The sequence below is a fragment of the Saccopteryx leptura genome, chromosome 3 (genome assembly GCF_036850995.1).
Source record: "Saccopteryx leptura isolate mSacLep1 chromosome 3, mSacLep1_pri_phased_curated, whole genome shotgun sequence".
Taxonomy (NCBI): domain Eukaryota; kingdom Metazoa; phylum Chordata; class Mammalia; order Chiroptera; family Emballonuridae; genus Saccopteryx; species Saccopteryx leptura.
In genome coordinates, this window is record NC_089505.1 from 76,731,638 (window position 1) to 76,759,467 (window position 27,830).

At 42.2% G+C, this 27,830-nt stretch overlaps 2 protein-coding genes across 2 annotated transcripts in view; one reads left to right on the top strand and one right to left on the bottom strand.

Moving 5' to 3' along the window:
* The window catches only part of LOC136399327 (zinc finger protein 420-like), a 375,158-nt gene that overhangs the window by 157,150 nt on the left and 190,178 nt on the right, over window positions 1–27,830 (top strand). The gene's annotated exons all lie outside the window — the stretch shown is intronic.
* Window positions 896–27,291, bottom strand: LOC136399342 (zinc finger protein 420-like). Its single transcript, XM_066374420.1, is given in 5 exon segments — window positions 896–4,334; window positions 5,958–6,031; window positions 14,852–14,993; window positions 23,475–23,684; window positions 27,140–27,291. Coding segments are annotated over 4 exon segments (1,893 nt in total). The 5' UTR covers window positions 23,490–23,684; window positions 27,140–27,291; the 3' UTR covers window positions 896–2,672.

Here is a 27,830-nt window from a genome sequence, read left to right on the forward strand (position 1 = left end):
ATGGAATACTACTCAGTTGTAGAAATGTTGACATAGTATCATTTACAACATGGACGGACCTTAATAACATTATACTTAGTGAAATAAGTAAATGAAAGAAGCTAAGAACTGTATTGTTCCATACATAGGTGTGACACAAAATTGAGACTCATGGACACAGAGAAGAGTGCAGTGGTTACTTGGGGAAGGAGGAAAGAAGAGAGCAAGGGAATATGGGGGGAGGGATGTAAAGATAAACAAATATAGGGTGATGGAGGATGATTTGACTTTGGGTGATGCGTATACAGCATAATTGACTGTCCAACTGATGTGGAGATGTTTTCTCTAAATCTATGTACTCTGGTTGACCAACGTCACCCTGTTAAATTTAATCATTTAAAAAGAAAGAAAAATGGAATACACTAAACAAAATGAAACTTCATGTGATCTCTGTGAAATTGCCTGCAATTCCCAGTTGATTTCTCTGTGCCATTACATTCCAAAGAAATCATTTCTTAAATCTCTGAGCAGGTCACATAAGTAACATTCCGTGACCAAAAAAATAAAATAGCACTATAGTAGGTTTTGTATTAAAGTAAGAGATAACTGCATAATGAGTTTCTATAACCTAAATTCATCATAAAAAAAATTAACTGTATAGAAATGCAATGTACAGAGAGTCATTCACATTAGAAATTTCTGACATTTCTTCTTGGCTAGTAACTGATCAGTTTTGTTGAATTACCTATGTTGAAGAATTACTTCCATATCCTTCTGAAGGTGTGCACACACATTACTTTACTCTCAGTCCCCGTTCTCCTACATTACATCTTCAGGTTACAAATGCATGTTATGCATTTTTGTGTATCAAACCATGTCAATTTGTTTACATAGGACTGAAAAAAAAGATATGTGTAATAATACACATATGCTCAAAAGTAAAAAAGAACTTCTGCCTTACCAAGCAGTGGATGGAGCATTGTACTGGGGCACAGAGGACAAAGATTCAAAACCCTGAGGTCACCAGCTTGAGTGTGGGCTCATCTGCTTTGAGTAAGGCTCACCAGCTTGAGCCCAAGGTTGCTGGCTTGATCAAGAGGTCACTCGGTCTGCTGTAGCTTCCCAGTCTAGGCATATATGGGAAAGCAATCAATGAACAACTAAGGTGCCGCAACAAAGAATGCTTCTCATCTCTCTCCCGTCCTGTCCCTTTCTGTCTGTCTTTGTCTCTCTCTCTCTCACACACACACGAACTTCCTAATTATGAGAGTGAGTTTTCTTAATGTAGTAAATTTGTGAACCACTGCAATATTGGAGGATGAGCAACAGTTACTCATGAGACCACAAGGCAGATAAAACCAGACCCAGGGATTACTCACAAGCTGTGGAGGAACAACACAGCATGCCTGAGTCTATTTGTGGAGGCCTCGGCAAAAAGCAAGAAAAAAGCAGAACCCAGAGCACATGCCTTTTGGTTTTTTTCTTTTTTTTGACAGACATAGTTAGAGAGAGGGACAGATAGAAATAGAGAGATGAGAAGCATAAATTCTTCATTGTGTTACCTTAGTTGTTCAATTGCTTTTCCATATGTGCCTTGACTAGAGGGCTATAGAAAAGCGAGTGGCACCTTGCTCAAGCAGTGACCATGGGGTCATGTCTATGGCCCCACACTCAAACCAGCAACCCCACACTTAAAACTGCTGAGCCTGCACTCAAGCTGGTGACCTCAGGGCCTCAAACCCAGGTCTTCCACATGCCAGTTTGATGCGCTATCCACTCCGCAACCACCTGGTCAGGCTGAGCATATGCTTTTAATAGGATCCATTTAGAGAGTCCTCAGGACTCTAGAGATAACTTTAGATTGTTTAAAATAAACTAAAACAGTGAGGTTTTGGTAAGTTATGCAGAAAACTTATCTAAGGTGATACATAGTGAAAGCCCTTAGCGTGAGAAATTCTGTTGCTCACAGTGTTGATGAGTAAGGTTCGCATAGTGTGTAAAGCTTTCCCATGTTCCTTATGTCTGTTCCTCGTCTATCCAGTATTGTCAGATATTCAGTAAGATATGTATAAGGGCAAAGACTTTGTAACATAAATTGCATTTTAAGGCTTAATTCTCTGATCTTCAATGAGGCTTAAACAAAATTTAAAAGTTTTATTAAATTATGAATTTTTACTGTTCATGCCCATATTTAATTCTGCAATATTCACCAAGTTCTCAGCGTAGATAGAAGGCTTTGCAACATACTTTACAATTACGAGGTGTCTCTATGGCTTGTAGTCTTTTGCTCAGAAAGATGAGAAAAGTCATTTCAGGTTTTGCCACACCTCCATATTTGTAAGGCTTCTCTGGAGAATAAAATTTCGAATGTTAAGATTCCTTGCCAACCAAAAACCTTATTACACTCCCTAAAAAGGTAAGATTTCTGTACAGTATGAAATCTCTGATTTTGAGGAAGGTTTCAGGATTGGCCAAAGGCAGTGGCACATTCACTACACTGATAGCACTTATCTCCAATATGAAGTCTCTGATGTTCATTAAAAGCTGAGAAATGGTCAAAGGCTCTGCCAAATTCTCCACATTTAAAGGGTTTCTCAACAGTATGAACCCTATGATGAGTAAGATTTGATGATCCTCGAAAGGCTTTGCCACATTCTCTACATTGGTAAGACCACTTCTTTAGTATGATTTTTCTAATGGTCAGTATGAGCTGGTGAACTTCCACATTGTCTGCATTTATGTGGTTCCTTTCCCGAGTGAATTCTTTGATGTATAGTAAGTTGTGAGTTCAGTATAAAGCTTTTGCCACATTATAAACATTTATGAGACCTCTCTCCAATATGAATTTTCTGATGGTTTGTAAGCTTTGATGAACTTCTAAAGGCTTTGCCACATTGTCTGCATTTGTATGGTTTCTCTCCCGTGTGAATTCTCTGATGGTAGACAAGACTTGAGGAATTTGTAAAGGCTTTGCCACATTCTGTACATTTGTATGGTTTCTCTCCCGTGTGAATTCTCTGATGTACAGTAAGGTATGACTTCTGGACAAAGTTTTTGCCACATTCTAAACATTTATGAGACTTCTCTCCAGTATGAATTTTCTGATGGTTTGTAAGTTTTGATGAACTTCTATAGGCTTTGCCACATTGTCTGCATTTGTATGGTTTTGCTCCTGGGTGAATTCTCTGATGGTAGGCAAGAGCTGAGGATTTGCTAAAGGCTTTACCACATTCTTTACATTTGTATGGTTTCGCTACTGAGTGAACTCTTTGATGTACAGTAAGGTGTGACTTCCGGATAAAGTTTTTGCCACATTCTAAGCATTTATGAGACCTCTCTCCAGTATGAATTTTCTGATGTATTGTAAGCTTTGATGAACTTCTGAAGGCTTTGCCACATTGTCTGCATTTGTATGGTTTCTCTCCCGTATGAATTCTCTGATGGTAGACAAGAGGTGAGGAATCGCTAAAGGCTTTGCCACATTCCCTACACTTATATGGTTTCTCTCCTGTATGAATTCTTTGATGTACAGTAAGGTTTGACTTCCGGATAAAGTTTTTGCCACATTCTAAACATTTATGTATGCTCTCCCTATTATGAATTTTCTGATGGGATGTAAGACTTGATGAACTTCTAAAGGCATTGCCACATTGTCTACATTTGTATGGTTTCTCTCCCGTGTGAATTCTCTGATGGTAGACAAGACTTGAGGATTGGCTAAAGGCTTTGCCACATTCTTGACATTTGTGTGGTTTCTCTATTGAGTGAATTCTTTGATGTACAGTAAGGTGTGATTTCAGGATAAAGTTTTTGCCACAATCTAAACATTTATGAGACCTCTCTCCAGTATGAATTTTCTCATGTTTAGAAAGAGTTGAAGAATGGCTAAAGGCTTTACCACAATGTCTGCATTTGTGAGGTCTCTCTTTGGTGTAAATACTTTTTTCATGTAAATTAAGACATGAATGCCAATTAAATGGCTTTCCAGATTTTTCATGTTTATAATGTTTTTCTCCACTATGGACAACCTTAAGTATATTTATATTAAATATTTCCCTGAAAGCTCTGGTACATAAATTATAAGTATAAGCTTCCTCCTCAGTATGAATATTCTCATCTTCAGTATGATCTAAAAATTGCTTAAAAGATTTGACACATTCACTTTGTTCGTTTGTTATCTCCACAACATGAATAACCTGATGATTATTAGAATGTGACATCTGGTCAAAAACTTTTCCTTGTCCATGATGGTTCAATGGAAATGGAGTTTTCTCATTTTGATTATGAATTGATTCTTCTTTCAAGTTTTTCCAATGTTTCTTGCATTGGTAACATCTGTCTTCATTATGGGTACTCTGGTAATCATCAAAGATACATATGCTTTTAGTGAAAAGTAGAATTTTATTTAATATGTACACTTATTCCCAAATATCTACTCTGTGATACCTATTAAACCATGTTGGCTGTAAAAAATTTGCTCCAAAGTTAATGAATATTATAGACATTGAAATAAAAAACATTTGAAAAACAAATCCAATGATGATTTACTATAAAGATTACATTTGTATGTAATTCAATCCAAAGATTACATAAGTTCCTAGCTTTTCCAGATTTTTGTTCCAAAAATGTGTAATAGTAAAGAATATGTTTTGATATTCATTTTTTAATTATTATTTTTTTCTTAGTGGGCTAATAGGAGGCAGAGAGAGAGTCTCACATGCATCCTGACTAGAATTGACCTGGCAAGCCCAACAAGGGGCATTATTCTGCCCATGTGAAGATTTTGCTCCATTGGTCAGCAATGGATCCATCTTTTTAGTGCCTGGAGAAGAGACCACAGAGCCATCCTCAGTGCCTGAGGTCAGCTCACTCAACCAATCTAGCTATGACTGTGGGTGTAGGAAAAAGAGAGAGAGAAGCAAGAGGGGGACAAGTAAAGAAGCAGATGGTTGCTTTTCCTATAGGCCCTGACCCAGAATTAAACCTGAGACATCCACACTCTTGGCCACTCTATCACTGAGGAAACCGGCCAGAAACAATCTGCATTTTTAGAAACTGGATAGGCAATGTAGCTGACGTAAAGAGGGAGTTTCACAAATGTGTAATATATATTTTTGACCTATTTAGGTCTGTGTTAAGACAAAGACTAAACCACAAATAATAGTCCTGCCCCAGCCAGATAACTTAGTTGGTTGGAGCATCATCCTGAAGCACAGAGGTTACTGGTTCAATTCCCAATCAGGGCATGTACAGGAACAGATGCATGTTTCTGTCTCTCATTCCACCTCTTTCTCTTCCTCTCTTTTGAAATAATCCATGCAATATATATTTTTTATTTTTTGAAAGAGGCTGAGAGAGATAAACAGGAATATTGAGCTGCTCCTGTATGAGCCTTGACTGGGAATCAGACCAAAAATGCCCATGTTCTGGGACAACGCTCTAACTAATTGACATATCCAGGCAGAATTCAGTTTCTTTTTTATTTTGAGAGAGACAGAGACAGTCAAGGAAAGAGAGGAACAAGAAGGGAAGTATTCATTTGTTGCCCAACCCTGTTGTCTATTCATTGGCTGATTCTCCTGTGTGCCCTTACCAGTGATTAAATCCACAACCTTGTTGTTTCAAGTTTGATGCATTCAACCAACTGAATGCTTAACAGGCCCGAGTAGAATAAACACTTAAATAATTAATAATAATAATGGTCCCACCATGGCCGATACCCTCTGTTGGTTTCACTGTCATCCCAGTATGCAAAGGTCTCTGGCTCAATCCCTGGACAGGCCACATATAGGAAAAGGTCAACATTTCTGTCACTATGTCCCTTTCTTTCCCCCATTACTCTTATATAAATAACAACAAAAAACAATTGCAGCAGCTTCGTTCTGTTCATATTAATATTGTTTCTTCTCAGCACTGTTCCTAATTTTTGAGGCTTTCATTAACTTTACATTATCAAAACCACACCTTCCATATCTTACCAGTATTGCTTTAGAGAAGAAATCTTCTATGCCTGGATTTTGTAATAAGCTCTGGTTGTCTTCAGATGGCATAGCTTAAAGATACAAAATAAATGTTCAGTTATGACACAAGGTAAGTGGATATACCAGCAAGTACCGACAAAATTACATTTTATGTACACTAAAGGCAGGTTAAGAGTTCAAAGCAAGACCAAGACAGGTAACAATGAAAAAAGTCACATCAGAGTGGAATAAAAACTTACATGTATTATTAACAATATCTGATAAACACCCAAGCACACAAGGAAGATATGGTAAGAACATTCCCAATTACTAGTTTCTTCTTAAGAAACACAGAAGTGACAGTGTCTTAAGAAACACAGAAGTGACAGTGCTGTATGCTCAAAGAAATGGATGCTTCGCTGCTTCCTGAAAGATCGTTTCTGTTTTGCATGACTGAGTGCCAAGGGAATGGCAGTACATGGGGAATGTACTCTAAAGACCAATTTTTAAAAAGTAATTGTTCAAACACACAAACTGTAGTAATGAAGACAGGTATCAAAAACAGAAACAGTGTGACCAGTGGTGGTACAGTAGACAGACTATCAACCTGGGATGCTGAATTACCAGGTCTCAATCCCTGAGGTCTCTGGCCTCACTGCCTTGAGTGCAGGCTTAAAAGTTTAAGAGCAAGGACAGCAGGCCTGAAAAATTATTAGCATGGTGAATAGAGTGTCAGTTGAAAGGTTGAGGAACCAGGTCCAAGAACCCAAGGTTGATGGCTAAAGTGCGCACATACCAGTTTAATAGTGGGGTCACTGGCTTGAGCACAAGGGTTGATGGCTTGAAGCCCAAGATTGCTGGCTTGAGCAAGGACTTAGTGTCTCAGTTGACCCCTTGGCACATATAAGAAAGCAATCAATGAACAACTAAAGTGCCCCAACTATGAGGTGATGCTTTTCATTTCTGTCTTTTTCTGACTGTCCCTGTCTTCCCTCTCATTTAAAAGAAAAAAAATAATAATAATATCAAGGTCGTCAGCTTGAGTATGGGATCATTATAATTTCATGGTTACTAAGTTGATTCCAGGGTCACTGCCTCAGCTAAAGACCCTCAGTCAAGGCACGTATAAGTAGTAGTCACAGAACAATTAACTTAAGTGATTCAACTACAAGTTGATGATTGTCATCTTCCTTCCTTTCTCTCACTCTTAGTTAAAAAAAAGTGAGGGGGGAGGGTGGTCATCTTAACACAAAGAAAAAAGAAGCAGAGCCATTATAAAATAAAAAAATCAACAATGTGAAGATAAATGTTAAGAAATAAATAGATGATAAAAAAGAATGAGAAGACTTCAAAGCAGCTCTACTAGGGAAGGAGTCCACAACTGAAAGAAGCCTGTAAGTCATACAGAGAATAATGGGAAGGGAGAGAAAAATAAGTCATATGCTTCAACAAGACAAATCCTCAGAAAAAGTCCTGGATGAAACAGAAGAAATCAAATTATTGGATGCAGAGTATAAAATAACGATTGTTAGGATGCTTAAGGATCTCAAAGCTACAATGGATGGACTTAATGAATACCTCAATAGAGATATTGTAAGCACCCAAAAGGACATGGAAATCATAACCAGACAGAAATGACAAACACAATATCAGAAATGAAGACTACACTAGAAGGAACAAAAAGCAGGCTGGATGAAGCAGAGGATCGAATCAGTGACTTAGAGGACAAGATAAGTGAAAGCACAGAAGCAAACCAGCAAAAAGAAAAGATCAAAAAGTCTGAGGAAACTCTAAGAGAGCTCTGTGATAACACAAAGAGAAAAGCATAATAGGGGTTCCTGAAGGAGAAGAAAAAGAACAGGGATTAGAGAAATTCTTTGAAGAAATTATAGCTGAAAATTCCCTAAATTGATGCAGGAAAGAGTCACACAGGTTCAAGAAGCAGAGAGCACTTCATTAAAAAAGAACCCCAAAAACGCACACCAAGACATATCATAATCAACATAATCAAAATAACAAAGCTAAGAGATAAAAAAAAAAGAAAATTAAAAGCTGTAAGAGAAAAATAGTCAATCACCTACAAAGGAACCTGCATAAGGATGACATCTGACTTTTCAACAGAAACACTTGAGGCCAGAAGGGAATGGCAAGAAATATTCAAAGTAATATAGAAGAAGAACCTACAACCAAGACTACTTTATCCAGCAAGACTATCATTTAAAATTGAAGGAGATATAAAAAGCTTCCCAGACAAAAACAAAACAGAACAAAAAACTCAAGGAATTCATCACAACCAAACAAATGCTGCAAGAAATGTTAAGGGGCCTGCTGTAGAAAGAATAAAGCAGGAAAAAATATATATATAGTAAAAGAATAATGTAGATTTAAAGAAAAAAATTGCAAAAACAACTACATATCAATAATAACCTTAAATGTAAATGGATTAAATGTTCCAATCAAAAGATATAAGCTGAATGGATAAGAAAACAGGACCTGTACATATGCTGTCTACAGGAGACCCACCTCAAAACAAAAGATACATATAGAATGAAAGTAAAAAAAAATGGAAAAAAAAATATTGCATGCAAATGGAAATAAAAAAAGCTGGGGTAGCAATACTTATATCTGAAAAAATAGACTTTAAAACAAAGTAAGGGATAAAGAAAATCAGTACATAATGATAAAGGGAGCAATCCAACAGGAAGAGATAACCATTATAATTATCTATGCACCTAATATAGGAGCACCTAAATATATAAAGCCTATTTTGATGGACATAAAGGGAGAGATCCACAGCACTACTACAATAGTAGGAAATTTTTTTTTTTTTTTTCTGAAGCTGGAAACGAGGAGAGACAGTCAGACAGATTCCTGCATGCGCCCAACCAGGATCCACCCGGCACACCCACCAGGGGCGATGCTCTGCCCATCCTGGGTGTCGCTATGTTGTGACCAGAGCCACTCTAGCGTCTGAGGCAGAGGCCACAGAGCCATCCCCAGCGCCCGGGCCATCTTTGCTCCAATGGAGCCTTAGCTGCGGGAGGGGAAGAGAGAGACAGAGAGGAAGGAGAGGGGGAGGGATGGAGAAGCAGATGGGCGCCTCTCCTGTGTGCCCTGGCCGAGAATCGAACCTGGGACTTCTGCACGCCAGGCCGACACTCTACCACTGAGCCAACCGGCCAGGGCAATAGTAGGAAATTTTAATACCCCACTAATATCAATGGATAGATCCTCAAGAAAGAAAATTAACAAAGACACAGCAGAATTAAGGGACACACTAGATCAACTGGATTTAATAGATATCTTCAGAGCCTGACCAGGTGGTGGCACAGTGGATAGAGCGTCAGACTGGGATGCGGAGGACCCAGGTTCGAGACCCCAACGTTGCCAGTTTGAGCGCGGGCTCATCTGGCTTGAGTAAAAAGCTCGCCAGCTTGGACCCAAGGTCGCTGGCTCGAGCAAGGGGTTACTCGGTCTGCTGAAGGCCCGCGGTCAAGGCACATATGAGAAAGCAGTCAATGAACAATTAAGGTGTCGCAACAAAAAACTAATGATTGATGCTTCTCATCTCTCTCCGTTTGTGTCTGTCTGTTCCTATCTATCCCTCTCTCTGACTCTCTGTCCCTGTAAAAAAAAAAAAAAAGTATCTTCAGAACCTTTCACCCTAAAGCAGCGGAATATACATTCTTTTCAAGTGCGCATGCTACATTCACTAGGATAGACCACATATTAGGGCATAAAATGAGTCTAAACAAATATAACAAGATTGAAACCATATCAAGCATCTTCTCTGACCACAAAGGCATGAAACTAGAAATCAACAATAGAAAAACTGAGAAATACTCAAACACTTGGAAACTAAACAGCATGTTATTTAATAACAAATGGGTCAACAATGAGATCAAGGAAGAAATAAAAAATGTCCTTGAAACAAATGAAAATGAGCATACAACAACTCAAAATCTGTGGGACACAGCAAAAGCAGTCCTGAGAGGGAAGTTCATAGCACTACAGGCATACCTTAAGAAGCTAGGAAAAGGTCAAATAAACAACTTGATCCTGCAACTAAAAGAAAAAGAACAGCAAGTAAAGCCTAGAGGAAGTGGAAGAAAATAATAAAGATCAGAGCAGAAATAAATGACATAGAGACTAAAAAACAATACAGAGGATCAATGAAACCAAGAGCTGGTTCTTTCAAAAGGTAAACAAGATTGCTGAACCCTTAGCCAGGCTCAGCAAGAAAAAAAGAGAAAGACTAGCCTGACCTGTGGTGGCACAGTGGATAAAGCGTCGACCTGGAATGCTGAGGTCGCTGGATCAAAACCCTGGGCTTGCCTGGTCAAGGCACATATGGGAGTTGATGCTTCCTGCTCCTCCCCCTTTCTCTATTTCTCCCTCTCTATCTCTCTAATAAAAAGGAATAAATAAAAAAAAATCTAAAAAAAGTAAATAAAAAAAAAGAGAGAAAGACTAAAATAAATAAAATTAGAAATGAGGGTGGAGAAATAACAACTGACACAGCAGAAATACAAAGGATTGTGAGAAAATACTATAAAAATCTGTATGCCAAAAAATTAGACCTCAGTGAAATGGACAAATTCCTTGAAAAATACAATCTTTCCAAAATCAATCTGGAAGAATCAGAAAACCTAAATAGACCGATTAGAACAAATGAGATTGAAACAGTTATCAAAAAACTTCCAACAAACAAAAGCCCTGGGCCAAATGGCTTCACAGGCGAATTCTACCAAAGATTCAAAGAACTAACTCCTATCCTCCTCAAGCTATTTCAAAAAATTCAAGAGGAGGGAAAACTTTCAAGCTCCTTTTATGAGGCGAACACAATTCTGATTCCAAAACTCGGCAAAGACAACACAAAGAAAAAAAACTATAAGCCAATATTCCTGATGAATTTAGATGCTAAAATTCTCAACAACATATTAGCAAACCAGATACAGCAGTACATGAAAAAAAATCATACATCGTGATCAACTGGGATTTATTCTGGGGAGGCAAGGCAATATTTGCAAATCAATCGATGTGATTCATCACATAAACAAAAGGAAGGACAAAAACCACATGATAATATGAATAGATACATAAAAAGCATTCGATAAAATCCAGCACCCATTTATGATCAAAACTCTCAGCAAAGTGGGAATAAAGGGAACATACCTCAACATGACAAAGGCCATCTATGACAGGCCCACAGTCAACATCATACTCAATGGGCAAAAGGTAAAAGCAATCCCCTTAAGATCAGGAACAAGGCAGGGGTGCCCCCTTTCACCACTCTTATTAAATATAGTTTTGGAAGTCCTAGCCACAGCAATCAGACAAGAAGAAATAAAAAGGCATCCAAATTGGAAAAGAAGAAGTAAAACTATCATTATTTGCTGATGATATAATACTGTACAAAGAAAACCCTAAAGTCTCAGTCAAAAAACTACTGGACGTGATAAATAAATTCAGCAAGGTGTCAGGATATACAATTAATACTCAGAAATCACCGGCATTTTTGTACACCAACAATGATCTGATTGAAAGATAAATTAAGAAAACAGTCCCCTTCACTATTCCAACAAAAAAAATAAAGTACCTATAGGAGTAAATTTAACCAAAGAGGTTAAAGACTTGTACTCAGAAAATTATAAAACATTGATAAAAGAAATCAAGGAAGATACAAACAAGTGGAAACATATACCATGTTCATGGTTAGGAAGAATAAACATAATTAAAATGTCCATATTACCCAAAGCAATTTATAAATTCAATGAAATTCCTATTAAAAAACCAAAGACATACTTCAAAGATATAGAACAAATATTCCAAAAATTTATATGGAACCAAAAAAGAACACGAATAGCCTCAGCAATCTTGAAAAAGAAAAAGAAAGTGGATGGTATCACACTTCCAGAAGTCAAGTTATTCTACAAGGCCACTGTACTCAAAACAGCCTGGTACTGGCATAAGAACAGGCATACAGATCAATGGAACAGAACAGAGAACCCAGAAATAAACCCACAGCTCTATGGACAACTGATATTTGACAAAGGAGGTAAGGGCATACAATGGAGTAAAGACAGCCTCTTTAACAAATGGTGTTGGGAAAATTGGTCAGCTACCTGCAAAAAAGTAAAACTAGACCACCAACTTACACCATTCACAAATATAAACTCAAAATGGATAAAAGACTTAAATGTAAGTAATGAAACCATAAGCATCCTAGAGGAAAACATAGGCAATAAGCTCTCCGACATCTCTCGTAGCAATATATTTGCTGATTTATCTCCAAGTGCAAGGGAAATAAAGGACAGGATAAACAAATGGGACTATATCAAACTAAAATGCTTTTGCACAGCTAAAGACAATATGAGCAAAATAAAAAGGCAAACCACACAATGGGAGACCATATTCGACAATATGTCTGATAAGAGGTTAATAACCAAAATTTATAAAGAACTTCTAAAACTCAACACCAGGAAGATAAACAATCCAATCAAAAAATGGGCAAAAGAAATGAATAGACACTTCTCCAAAGAGGACATACAGATGGCCAATAGGCATATGAAAAAATGCTCAACATCATTAATCATTAGAGAAATGCAAATTAAAACCACAATGAGATATCACCTCACACCAGTCAGAATGGCGCTCATCAACAAAACAACACAGAATAAGTGCTGGCGAGGATGTGGAGAAAAGGGAACCCTCCTACACTGCTGGTGGGAATGCAGACTGGTGCAACCATTGTGGAAAACAGTATGGAGATCTTTCAAGAAATTGAAAATCGAGCTGCCTTTTGACCCAGCCATCGCACTTTTAGGAATATACCCCAAGAACACCATAGAACTGTTCCAGAAGGAGAAATGCACCCCCATGTTTATGGCAACATTGTTCACAATAGTGAAGATCTGGAAACAGCCCAGTGTCGTCAGAGGATGAGTGGATTAAAAAGCTTTGGTACATATACACAATGGAATACTATGGGGCCACGAAAAAGAAAATATTAGTTTTTGCAACAACATGGATGGACCTGGAAACTACTATGTGAAGTGAAATAAGCCAAGCAGAGAAAGAAAAATATCATATGACCTCACTCATATGAGGAATCCCACAAACAATATGAACTGAGGAGCAGAATAGAGACAGAGGCGGGATCAAAGGATCCAGACAGAGGGAAAGGGGATGATAGGGTGATAGGATGGGATGAGAGCAGAAAAGCAAATCCTGGAGGAAAGGGGGGAGGGCATTACAGGGAGGGGCACAGAGGGGATGTACTGGGGAACATGGGGGAGGGGAGGATGTATTCAGAAGGACAGTAGAATCAATGTAAACACAATAAATTAAAATAAAAAAAGAAAAGAATGAAACTTTAGCTTTTGCAGAAGAATGGACAGACATACAAGGTATTGTGCTATATGAAATAAGTCTGGCAGAGAAACACATGTATGATATGATGTCAATTATATTTGGAATCTAAAAAACAATATAAATGAATAAACAACCAGAAAGAGACTCACAGGTATAGTGAACAGAGTGATGGCTTCCAGAAGAGAGGGGAGTTGGAAGCCTGGGACAAAAAGTTGAACCACTTGAGTACACATTGGTAGTTACAGAACAGTCATGGGATGTAAAGTACAACATCAGGAATATAGTAAATAATACTATGTTAACTATCCTGGGTCACGGAAATACCATGGAGAATATTTTCAGATTTTGTAAAGTATATAAAGGTCTAACCACTATCCTGTATATCTGAAACTAGTTCAAAATAATACTGAATGAAAAAGAAAATGCAAACTAAGAACAGAAAATTGCTCTGCAGAATTTTGAAAATTATATAAATGATAAATCTGTCCTGATGTGGCTGTGATACCGTGCATAAAATGTCAAATGGGGACACAGAGGACCCACATTCATAACCCCATGGTCGCTGGCTTGAACAAAGGGTCATGGACTCTGCTGTAGCTCCTCATGTAGGTACGTAAAAGAAAGCAATCCATGAACAAGTAAGGTGCCGCAAAAAAGAACTGATGCTTATCTCTCTCTCTTCCTGTCTGTCCCTATCTGTCCATCTTTTAGTATCTGTTTCTGTCAAAAATAAGAAATGAAACATCTGAAAACATGACATCAGTCCCCAACATTTCTGAAATTTTTGCAGCCAATTTGAGGATCTCAACCACTTCCATTAAAAACTCCAAATGAGAAAAAACAGCTTATCATATAATTCCTCAGGAGTATGCACACGTTTTCCATGGTCCCCAAAGCTATGGAAGAGGAGACAGATCATGGCAGCTCAGTCCAAAGGGAAGACTTGGCCCCCACTGTTGATGTGATGATGGAGGTCACTAGAGCAAAAGCAGAGTCCTAAGAGGATGCAGGAGCACGGGATGTGTCAGGGAAGAGCTGTCCCTCTCTGACAGCAACCAGAATAAACCTGGGCCTCTCACAGCCCTTTCCACTGCAGCAGCTTCCCAACCACACTGTAAGGTCTGGCCTCCTCCATGACATTTAGGTCTCTTACCTGCCTCATCTGCTTCCTCATCCCGCCTACCTGGGTGGAAGGACACTGTCATTTTCCTTCCCAGCTCCAATTTCTAATTCACTTTGTGCCCAAGTGAGTAGATACGATACAGTATTACAATGTTCTACAAAATAACTTTCCAAAATACTGTTTTCTGATAGCACCTTAATCATTCTAAACAACATGTAAGTTTTCATATACTGAGTTCTAATTAACATGCATCATGAAGGCTTTTTTCTATACCAGCAAACCCTCATATTTGTTCCCTGACATCAGAACTCTTAAAATCTGCCCTTCAAGGCAGAAACACCCACGTGATGTTCCCTAAAGAAGGAAACAAAACACTGCAGGTGGAGAATAAACTCAGGAAGGAAGTCATCCTCACCCAGGGAGATCAGGTTCCTGTAGTTCTCCAACATCACATCCACGTACAGTTTCCGCTGAGCTGGGTCCACACATTCCCACTCCTCCTGAGAGAAATCCACAGCCACATCCCTGAAGGTCACATCCCTGAAAGTTAATGGTTTCTGGAAGAAGAGACACATTAACAAAGGTCTGAGTTCATAATGCCATCCAACAGGAAAATAGGGTTGGAAGTTGCTTTGTTCTAAGAAAAAATGATCCAGAAAGATCATTTTCGCCCAGCAACATATATTTTTCTTGAGTGTGTGAGAGAAAGAGGGTCACACAAACTAAACTGAGATGAGAAGCATCAACTTAAGCTGTGGGACTTTTAGTTGTTCATTCACTGCTTTCTGATACACACCTTGACCAGGTGCCTCTAATTGAGTCAGTGCTCCATTGCTCAAGCCTGCAACCTTTGGACTCAAGCCAGCAAACATGGGGTACTGTCTATGACCCCACACTCAGGCCAGGGATCCTGGGTTGAAGTCAGTGACCTCAGGGCTTTGAAACTGGGTCCTCAGTGTCTCAGGTCAGTGCCTTATCTACTGTGCCACTACCTGGGTAGGCAGCAATACTCTCTCAAAAAATCTTTTCTCATCTTCTGTTATCTTAATCTTTCACACAGTAATATTCTCTAACTTATTTTCTAACACTGAGTAACGAGGATTATACATGTCCATAAATCCAGTACACAGACTTGACTTTCCCAGAAGATGAATTTTAAAATTAAGACATCACCGTGACCTGGTAGGTCAGTTGAATACAATATTCTCCTGATATGCCAATGTGGCAGGTTTGATTCCTTGTTAAGCACAAAGAAGAAATCAACCAATTGATTAAAAATAAGTGAAACAGTTCATGGCTTTTCCCTCTTTCTCTCTCTAAAATTTATCACTAGAATTAAGGCATCAACAAAGGAATGTGGATTTGTCAGTGCTGTATTTGTATCGCTCATGATCAGTTGTGTATCTCATATTTGTCAGGTGGAAAAGTCAGGAGTTGGTAATGCAGTTTTTCAAATTTGACATGGACAACAGTGAACTGCTGTTTTCTAAGAATGCTGACTCTCACTCAGGAGTTCTGGGGTGGGGCCTGTGTTTCCACACAGCTAACAAGCTCCCTTTTTACCAGTGATACCAATGTCTCCAGTCCATGTGCCATACTCCTGAATAGCACAGAGAAAGAAAATGGGGGAAAATGCATACATGACTGTGAGCTAAAATTTTAATGGAATTTCTTGTTCTCAAGAAATAGGATGCATAGCAACCAAAAATGTACTACACATAATCTTAGAACAAGATATTTCTTCCCTTGCCGTGAGACTGCTTTGTGAAAGATACAGTGAAGGGTAGACCTTGATTTTTACTTCAAATGTGATCTACAATTTTTCAAAAAAAGTACAAACACTGGCCAATACTCATAGGAAACATCATAAACATCTATAGAAGTTTCTATAACAGATAATAAACTTCTGAAGCAAGAAAAAAGATAGCTCAAATAACATATGTTATGCACACAAACATAATAGGAGAACGAGGTAGAATTTGAAAGTTATAGAGCCTGACCTGTGGTGACAGAGTGGATATAGTCAACCAGGAACACTGAGGTTGTCGGTTCAAAACCCTGGGCTTCCCTAATCAAGGTACATATTTGAGTTTATGCTTTCGGCTCCTACTTCCTTCTCTCTCCCTATGTATTGTCTTGCTCTCTCCTCTTCATAATGAATAAAAATCTTTAAAATAAACTAAAATGATAGAATATAAAATGAAATAAATATATTGTGATTCTGTAGTTTTATGAATCACTTATGAATGGTACTCATTTTGTTTCTTTTAATGTGAGAGAAGGAGAGAGAGAGAGAGACAAAGATGAGAAACATCAGTTCTTTGTTGCATCTCCTCAGTTGTTCATTGACTGCTTTCTCATATGTGCATGGACGAGGAGGGCGGAGCTACAGCAGAGTGAGTGACCCCCTTCCTTACCATTTGGAGCAAGCTAGCAACCTTGGGCTTCAAGCCAGAGGAACTTTGGGTTTAAGCAACAGACCATGGGGTGATGTCTATCATTCCACACCCAAGGTAGCGACCTTGAGGGGTTTTTTTTTTCTTTTTAAACTTTTGGTGAGAAGTGGGAAGGCAGGCAGACAGACAGAATCCTGCATTGTGCCCGACCGGGATCCACCTGGTATGCCCACCAGGGGGCAATGTTCTGCCCATCGGGTCCATTCCTCTGATGCAACTGGAGCAATTCTACTGCTAAGATGGAGGCTATAAAGCCTTCCTCAGTGCCCGGGCCAACTTTGCTCCAGTGGAGCTTTGGCTGTGGGAGGGGAAGAGAGAGACAAGAGAAAAAAGAGAGGAGGAAGGGTGGAGAAGCAGATGGGCACTTCTCCTGTGTGCCCTGGCCAGGAATTGAACCCGGGACTTCCACACACCAGGCCGAAACTCGACCACTGAGCCAACTGGCCAGGAACGAACTTGAGATTTTGAACCTGGGTTTTCTGTGTCCTAGTCCTATCCACTGAGCAACTGCATGGTCAGGCGATACCCATTTTTAATAAACACAGTAGCAAGGACATCCATAATAATAGAAAAGAATTTAAAGCAATTGATTGTCTCTAATTTTTTTGAAAATATTTACACATTCGTGGAAAGCTATCTGCTGTGACACTGTAAGCACATAACATGAATAAGCAAATGATCTGAAAATGATCATAAAAGTAATAATTTTCCAAATGTCCATCTACATGTAACCCCCCACGTTCTGTTAACACTCCCTTAAAATACCAAGATATTCTCAGCAATCTAGTGAGCAAATTTTTTCTAGCTTCTCTTCTTGTCAGAACTTCCTCAGTTACTCTGATCCGTAGAAGGTGCATTTTCTTAATCCTGACCCAGAGAGGTGACGCTGCAGCCACATGAAACTAAAGCCTACTTTCCCTTTTTATCGATGCTCAAGCCTCTGACCATACTCATAAGCAGGCGTCCCCAAACTACGGCCCGCGGGCCGCATGCGGCCCCGAGGCCATTTATCCGGCCCCCCACCGCACTTCCGGAAGGGCCACCTCTTTCATTGGTGGTCAGTGAGAGGAGCACTGTATGTGGCGGCCCTCCAACGGTCTGAGGGACAGTGAACTGGCCCCCTGTGTAAAAAGTTTGGGGACCCCTGCTAGGGATGTTGGACACAGTTGTTCTCCCAGGATGATGTCACAAAGGGGATATTCCTTGTATCTGAAAGTGATTAGAGCAGCTGTTCTCAACCTGTGGGTCACGACCCCGGCGGGGGTCGAACGACAGGCGACCCCTGTGTTTTGGTCGTTTGACCCCCGCTGGGGTCGCGACCCACAGGTTGAGAACCGCTGGATTAGAGGATAATGGTGGCACAAGAGATACCCCTTATCTCTCCCTTTGAAATTTCAACAAATTGAACAGTTACAACACAGTGAAGTAACCCCAGCTGAGTTCACAGTGCACCTGAAAGATCCCCACACTGAATCAACTGAAGGTGTGGCTGATTCAAAGGGTGGTGTAAGGCCCTGGCTGGTTGGCTCAGCGGTAGAGCGTCGGCCTGGCATGCGGGGGACCCAGGTTCGATTCCCGGCCAGGGCACATAGGAGAAGCGCCCATTTGCTTCTCCACCCCCCCTTCCTCTCTGTCTCTCTCTTCCCCTGCCGCAGCCAAGGCTCCATTGGAGCAAGGATGGCCCGGGTGCTGGGGATGGCTCCTTGGCCTCTGCCCCAGGCGCTAGATGGCTCTGGTCACGACAGAGCGACGCCCCGGAGGGGCAGAGCATCGCCCCCTGGTGGGCAGAGCGTCGCCCCTGGTGGGCGTGCCTGGTGGATCCCGGTCGGGCGCATGCGGGAGTCTGTCTGATTGTCTCTCCCTGTTTCTGGCTTCAGAAAAATACAAAAATAAATAAATAAAAATTAAAAAAAAAAAAGGGTGGTGTAAGATTAAATGAACTCAGCTCTGAAGAGAAAAACCGCCTGACCAGGTTTTTCTTTCTTTGTCTTTGCTGCTCAGTGGGAAGGAGGAAGGGCCATGCTGCCTGGGTCTTGTTTACTGAGAACTGGAGAGTGAACTCTGCAGTGCCTGAGCCTTCTTCAGATAGGAGGCAGAGAGGCTGAGAGGCAGAGGAGAGGTGCTGAACTAAGGAGGGGCGAGGCGGTGAGCTGAGCTCAGGATCTCGGACACAGTTCCCATTTAATCTCTGCACCCAGACAAAGAAAGTGCGGCCTGCAACCCTCCCAGATGCCAACTCGCTCACCTCACGGGTAGGAAGAGTGGCAGTGGCAGACCCACAACTAGCTCTCCAGAGCCACCCTCTCCCCTGAGAAATTGAGCTTCTCCACTTCCACATCAGGTCTCCCTGGTTTCCTGAGACATGGGGAGGAGCATCCAGAAACCTCAAATTGCCATTGCTAGGACCTTAAAGCCATAGAGCTGTAAAGCCATAAATGTGAAGCTGTAAAACCCTCACTACACACCACACCCCCACTGACTGTGGCCCTGCCTGCATCATTAACAGGAAGGTCGCAGTGGGGTTCTTCCAAAGAATCTCAGAGCCAAAACTTGCAGCACAGCAACACCTCCTGGGAAAATACAGTAGCCTCGCAAACCTGAAAAAAAAAATTCCTTTTATTTCTTTTCATTACATTTACTTTCATTTTTCTTTTGTTTTTTTCCTTTTTTCCATTTGAATTTTATTACCTTGAACTTTTAGATTTTTTTTTTCAGTTTTACATTTCTTTTTTCCATTTTTATGTTTTCCTTCTTTTCTGTGATTCTTCTTTTTGCTTATGTATAAAATTTTTATTTTTTCATAGCTTTTTTACATTTTTATTATTTTTTCATTGTTTCTTGTTAGAGTTCTTAACAATGCCAGTCTCAAATGCCATCAAGGAAGAAGAAATCAAATACCATGGATACACAAGAAAGAAACATAATTTAGATAGATAATAAAAAATCTCCGTGAAGAAATCTCAATTACAAGGAAACCTTGGACATAAAAGAGAGGAAATTTAAAACTGAAGTTATAAAAACTCAGTGAGTTGGGAGAAAACACTGATAGGCAATTTATTGAGCTGAAAAATAAATTAATGAAGAAAAAGAGTACTTCACCAAAAAAATTTAAAGTTTAAAAAAGAACCAAACAGAGATGAAGTACTCAATACATGAACTGAAATATGAGGTAGTAAGTTCAGCAAATAAAACAGGCAAGACAGAAAAAAGTAACATCAAAAACAGACAAGTAGAAATGCTACAGAGAAAAGAGGAGACAAACTCATGAATAAAAAAATGAGAGAGCGCCACAAGAACTAACTGCCTCCATCAGAAAGAGCAATATAAGGTGTGACCAGGTGGAGGTGCAGTGGAGTGTTGGACTGGGACACAGAGGACCCAACTTTGAAACCACGAGGTCGCCAGCTTGAGCACAAGTTTGCTGGCATGAGCATAGATAGGTTCATAGACATCACCCCACAGTCACTGGTCTGAGCCCAAAAACCACTGGCTTGAGGAAGGGATCACTTGCTCTGCTGTCGCTCCCCATTAAGGCACATATCAGAAAGCAACCAATGAACAATGAAGGAGTTGCAACCAAGAACTGATGCTTCTCATCTCTCTCCCTTCCTGCCTGTCTGTCCCTATTTGTCTCTCTCGCTCTCTCTGTAACAACAAAAAAAAGAAAGAGCGCCCTGGCCGGTTGGCTCAGTGGTAGAGCGTCGGCCTGGTGTGCAGAGGTCCCGGGTTCGATTCCTGGCCAGAGCACACAGGAGAAGCACCTAGCTGCTTCTCCACCCCTCCCCCTCTCCTTCCTCTCTGTCTCTCTCTTACCCTCCCGCAGCCAAGGCTCCACTGGAACAAAGATGGCCCGGGTGCTGGGGATGGCTCCTTGGCCACTGCCCCAGGCGCTAAAGTGGCTCTGGTCACAACAGAGCGATGCCCCGGAGGGGCAGAGCATCGCCCCCTGGTGGGCAGAGCGTCGCCCCCTGGTGGGCGTGCCGGGTGGATCCCGGTCGGGCGCATGCAGGAGTCTGTCTGACTGTCTCTCCCCGTTTCCAGCTTCAGAAAAATACAAAAAAAAAAAAAAAAAAGAAAGAGCAATATAAGAATAATGGGCATATCAGAAGAAGAAAAGAGGGAGAAGGGGATGGAGAGCCTGTTCAAACAAATAATGGATGAGAACTTCCCAAACCTATGAAAAGAGAGCTTCAAATCTAAGAAGCAAACACAATGCTGAGTTACCTCAACCGAAACAGACCTACACACAGGAAAAGGGACCATCTGCTTTTCCACCCCTACCTTTCTCCCTTCTTTCTCTCTCCCCCTCTTGCAGTCAAGGCTCCACTCGATCAAGTTGGCCTGAGTACTCAGGATGACACCATGGCCTCGCCTGAGGCGCTAAAATGGCTCCAGTTACAATGGAACAATGGTCCCAGATGAGCAAAACATCATCCCCTAGTGGACTTGCCAGGTGAATCCCGGTCATTCAAATATGGGAGTCTGTCTCTCTGCCTTTTTACTTATCACCTAAGAAAAATACATAAAAAACAAACAAATAAGAAACAGGTGTAGCCATACTCATATCTAACAATGCTGACTTCAAGACAACAAAGGTAACCATACACACAGATAGACATTTCATACTGATACAGGGAAACTGTAACAAGAATACATTACAATTCTTTATATGCACTGAATCAGAAAACACCAGAATATATAAGACATGTACTAACAGATCTAAAAATAAAAGCAGACAAAAACATGGACATACTTGGAGAACTCAACATGCCATTTATACCTTTAGACTGATCATCCAAACAGAAAATCAATAAAGAACTATTGACCACAAATGACACACTGGACCAAATGGAGATAATAAACATTTACAAGCCATTTCATCCCAGTATGGTCTCCTCCAGTGTAATGTAACATTCTCAAGAGTGGATCATATTTTGGGCCTCAAACTATCATCAACACATTCAAGATTGAAATTATATCAAGCATATACTCTGACCATAAGGCTTTGAAATTAGAATTCAGGCTGATCTGTGGTGGCACAGTGGATAAAATGCCGACCTTGAACACTGATGCCGGTTCAATACCCTAGGCTTGCCTCGTCAAGGCATATAAGATAGTTGATGCTTCCTGCTCCTTCCCCGCTTCTATCTCTATCTCTCTTTCCTCTAAAAATAAATAAAAAAAAAAAGGAAATTAGAATTCAACTGAAAAAAGAAAATGAAGAAACCTATAAAAATGTGAAAATTAAACAACATACTTCTAAAAAAATGACTGGGTCAAAGAAAAAATAAAAGCAAAGATCAAAAGGTACATACAGCCTGACCAGGAGGTGGCACAGCAGAGTGTCAGATTGGGATGTGGAGAACCCAGGTTCGAAACACCGAGCTCACCAGATTGAGTAAAGGGTCACTCACTCTGTTCTAGCCCCAGGTCAAGGCAAATAAAAAAAGCAATCAATGAACAACTACGGTGCCGCAAGGAAGAATTGATGCTTCTCATCTCTCTCCATTTCTGCCTGTGTGACTGTCCTTATCTGTCCCTCTCTCTGTCTCTGTCACACACACAAATTAATTGATAATATAGTATCATTTATAACAATATGAATGGACCCTGAAAACGTTATGCTGAGTGAAATAAGTATGGCAAACCTAAGAACTGTTTACACACCTCGTTGGGATATAAAACAGAGGCTCATGGACATAGATAAAAGTGGTTACCTGGAAGAAGGGATGAGGGGAAGAATAATAAGGGGAGGGCTGTGGGAAGGGTATAAAGAAGAGGGACAAATATAAGCTGATAGAAAATAATTTAACTCCGGGTGATGGGAATACAACATAATCAATAGTTCAAATGCTGTGGATATGTTTACCTGAATCCTATGTAATCTTATTGATCAATGTTGCCCTGTTAAATTGTCTAAATAATAGTAAAAAAAAGTGATTAATTCATGGTAGGAATTTTTAATACTCTCAGGGAGCCTGGATGAAGACAAGGCACAGAAGGCTCTGGGACAAAGGAGGGAAGGGAAATATATAAGCCACTAACCCTGACAATTAGGAAAAAGAGCCTGGGCCCTGGACAGATAGCTCAGTAGGTTGGAGCATGGCCTTGAAATGCAGAGGTTGCTGGTTTGATCTCTGCCCAGGGCACATACAGGAACAGGTCAACATTCTTGCCAGACTCTAGCTCTCTCCCTGACTCTATCTAAAATCAATAAAATACTATAAATACTAAAGAAAAAAAAAGGAAAGAAAAAGAGAAAGAGCTAGTCTGGTGGCACAGTCGATAAATCATCAACCTGGGATGTTGAGGTTGCTGGTTCAAAACATGGGCTTACCCAGTCAAGGCACATAAGGGAAGCCCCTACTACAAGTTGATGCTCCCCACTTCTAGCCCCTCTTTCTCTGTCTCCATCTTTCTACTATCTAAAATCAATAAATAAATTTAAAAAATAATAAGTAAATGGAAACAACTTCACTATACAGGAATATCAGAAGAAGAGAAGTAAAGGCTGCAGGTCCTAAATCCACTGAAGTTAGGAGGAAAAGCAAACACAACCTCTGCCCAGGACACATCGCTTACCTGAGAAGCAGCCATTCTGTCCTGGTCCAGATCCTGCTTGTATTCTCAGGAGACAATATGTTGAGAAGTCTGCATTTGGAGAATGTGCCACCACAGGTGTCCACACGGCCCCTCTATCCACTTCCACCACAGTCACAGACAGAAGGACCTGGAAATGCTGAAAAGGCCACACTCTCCTGTCCTTCCTCACTGGAGTCAGCCAAAGTGCTCCTGCAGGAAGACCACACTGTATTATTTTCCTGTCTTCACCTGTCTGTCCTCCCTCAGACGTCCACACATTCCCACAGCAATGAGAATGGGCGCTGCTCTCCTGAACGCCCAAACCCAACACAACACCCTGTCACCTCCCCTGACCCTGTCACATCCCTGCTCCCCACTCTCACTAATGCATCCCGGGCGCTCTCCTCTCTGGAGCATGTCTGTGCCTCCCCACTCACCTTTGCCTGTCTCTCTCTTAAGATTCCAGGGTTCCTCTTTTGCCTCTGAAACTTGTTTCCTGAGACCACTTCTACATCGGTGACTTACTTTTTTCAATGAGACAGAGAGGGGAAGAGACAGGTGCAAACAGACAGTAAAAGACAGATGAGAAGCATCAATTCTTCATTGTGGCTCTCTGGCTGTTCATTTATTGCTTTCTCATATGTGCCTTGATGGGGAAGCGGGGGGCTATAGCAGAGCGAGTGACGCCTTGCTCAACCCAGTGACCCTGGCCTCAACCCAGCAGCCTGACTTTGTGCTCAAACCAGCAACCATGGTGTCATGTCTATGATCCCACTCTAAAGTGGGACCCAGCACTCATGCCAGTGACCTCAGGGTTTTCAACCTGGGTCCTCTGCGTTCCAGTCCAACGTTTTATTACTGCAACACCACCTAAACAGGATACTTCCATGAATTCTAAATAAAATTTGTCGTATAAAAAACAAAAACAGAAAGCAAATGCTTCCAGGATCCTTCCTGCTAATCCCGGGGCTCACCCTGCAATCACTTGGAGCAGCTCATGAAAACAATGCTAACTGACCCGTGGTGGTGCAATGAATAAAGTGTAGACCTGGAACACTGAGCTTGCTGGTTCAAAGCACATATGAGAATTGATGCTTCCTAGTCCTCCTTCCATTCACTCTCTTTCTCACCCTAGCTACTCTCTATGTTGAATAAGTAAAGAACTAAACAAAACAACAATGCTGCTCCACCCAGAGCAGCTCTCAAAGTTTGAGGGGGATGGTGCAGGTGATGTCCTTTAAAATCAAACCATCTAATAGAACCCCAGAGGGGAATGGTTTAGCTTCAATAAGCATGCAGATCCCTTGGGGATGAGGGCTCCACTGGAAGTTGTGGTTCTGCAGGTCTGCAGTGGGGCCCAGGATATGGCATCTTTATCTAGGTCCCTGTGGTGCCTGCATTGCTCTCTCAGAGCTGTTTTCAGCAGCACTGGCTGACAGATATCAGAACCTGCACCTCACAATATTGGATACAACAAGGAGGATGGTTTCACCCTTTAAGGTAGTAATTCAACAAATCACACGAAAATGAGAAAAAGCTGCGGAACATTTGATGAACTCAAGACACAAGGCTCTGACGGCTAAGATCAGACATCCTTACCAAGTGCACAGTGAAATAGCCCAATATACTTTACTAAATACCAATGGCTGTTTCAACATGATAGACACTATAAAGGATGCAGGACTCAGAATTTAAACTTGACACAATATATTTATATTTAAAATGAAAACGATATGGAATTTTTTTTTTGTACTTTTCTGAAGTTGGAAACGGGGAGGCAGTCAGACAGACTCCCGCATGCGCCCGACTGGGATCCACCTGGCATGCCCACCAGTGGGCGACGCTCCACCCATCTGGGGCGTTGCTCTGTTGCAACCAGAGCCATTCTAGCGCCTGAGGCAGAGGCCATGGAGCCATCCTCAGCGCCCGGGCCAACTTTGCTCCAATGGAGCCTTGGCTGCAAGAGGGGAAGAGAGACAGAGAGGAAGGAGAGGGGGAGTTGTGGAGAAGCAGATGGGCGCTTCTACTGTGTGCCCTGGCCAGGAATCGAACCTGGGACTCCTGCATGCCAGGCCGACGCTCTACCACTGACCAACCGACCAGGGCCTGGAATATTTTTTAATGTAACTTCTAGATCAAAGATTTAAAAAGTTGAGACTGCCTCATATTTGGCAAAGAATTATAAGCTCTGGTTATGGCCTTGGCCAGTTGGATCAGCAGTAGAGCGTCAGCACGGTATGTGTCAGTCCTGGGTTGGTTTCCTGGTAAGGGCACACAGACTAAGTGACCACCTGCTTCTGCACTCCTCCTCTCCCTTCAGTTTATGTTTCTTTTCCCCTCCTGCAGCCATGGCTTTATTGAAGCAAGGGCCCCAGGCACTGAGGATGGCTTCATGGCTTCACCTGAGGCGCTAGAATACCTCAAAATTATAATAAATCAACTGCAGAGCAACAGCCCCAGATGTGCAGAGCACCCCTACTGGGCTTCCATGGTAGACCCCTGTGGGGGTGCATGCAGTATTGTCTTTCTGCCTCCCTGCTTCTCACTTAAGGGAGGAAGAAAAAAACAATTATAAGCCATGGTTCTGAGATATCATCAATGCTTTTATTTATTTATTTATTTATTTATTTTTGTATTTTTCTGAAGTTGGAAATGGGGAAGTAGTCAGACTCCCGCTTGCGCACAACCGGGATCCACCCGGCACGCCCACCAGGGGCCACGCTCTGCCCACCAGGGGGCGATGCTCTGCCCATCCTGGGCGTGGCCATGTTGCGACCAGAGCCACTCTAGCGCCTGAGGCAGAGGCCACAGAGCCATCCCCAGCGCCCGGGCCATCTTTGCTCCAATGGAGCTTTGGCTGCGGGAGGGGAAGAGAGAGACAGAGAGGAAGGCGCGGCGGAGGTGTGGAGAAGCAAATGGGCACTTCTCCTGTGTGCCCTGGCCGGGAATCGAACCCAGGTCCTCTGCACGCTAGGCCAAAAAAATTTTTTTCCTTCATCCCCACTTCTGCTCCGCAGCTCCCTCCCTGCGCCCTTCTCTCCGGGCCCCTCCCTCTCCTCGGGGTTTCTCCCCTTTCTTCCCCTCGCGCTCCTTTCCCTGGTTACTGTCACTCTCCCCTTCACGGTCCCGTCCCCCCCGCACCCCCAAGTTGCCAAGTTGTCGTCTTTTTATGGCCCCTCACTGACCTCTCCTCCCCTCCCGTGTCTCTCTCCGTCCCCTGACCCCTCCCAGCCCCGCTCTGCGCGTCCCCGGGGCCCCTTCGCTGTCGCCGCTCCCACACAGCCCTCCCCGCGCGGGGCCGGGGGGCTCTTCTGGGGACCCCGCGTTCTCGCCCCGAATCACCTCCCTATGGAGAATGTGCTCCTCCTGGACCCAGGCCTCTTATTAAATGGGGTGGTGTTTCAGGAGGGGGTCCGCAGGTCCCCGGGCTCTTCGGGTGGAGAGAGTCCACGCGGGGGGGAGGGGCGGACACTGTCTCTGGGAACTTTAAAAAGGGCGAGGAGGGGGGCGGACTGCCCCCTCGGACCGATGCAGGAAACCCCGCGGCAGGGGGTGTCCCAGGCCCGAAGGCGGGGGAACACGGGCGGGACGGCCTCAGAGTTTCCCCGGAAACCGACGCAGAGTCTCCTCCCGGCAGCGAAGCGGGCAGGCTCGCGGCCTCTCACCGGGATTCCGCACTCACCGCTGGGGGCTCGAGAGCGGGGCTCTCGGCGTCCGCAGCGACCCCCACGCGCACCTCGTGCAGGAACGGGGACGGGGAGGGTCAGCTTTAAACCGGGAAGATCACCTTCAGATCCCGCGTGATATTTGTACAGCCGCTTCCGGGTCTGTAACACCCTGCGCGTGCGCAGTGCCTCAAAACCCGGGCTGGAATTCTGCCTGAATGAGCGCTTCTGCAATTGGCGGGTCGTGATAGCAGGCGGGACTATATCTAAAAGCAGAAATGAGAGGGGCGGTTGCCAGGGCGGGGCCTGGCTACATCCTCCTGCTCTCATTGGTTTTAGAATTTTCTTCTGTGTTGAATTTTGTCATTATTCCTAAAATTGAAATATTTTTTTCCAAACTTTATGTGGTAATGACCTTTCACAGATTGAATTATTTTTCTATCAAGTGAGAGGCCGGGAGGTGGAGAGATAGTGCCTGCATGCCCACCCCCCCAACCAGGATCCACTGACAATTCTCTGGGGCTGATGTTCTACCCACCTGAGGCTGCTTGTTGGGCAGACGAGTTTGTAAAATTTGTATTTTTTGAGTTTGCTCACTTTTATTGTTAAAAAATGCTGGGCAGCCACGTGTGGGCCTTCCCTCAGAGCAGGGCAGTTGATTGCAAATTATGGATTGCATTTCTCTTGGGAG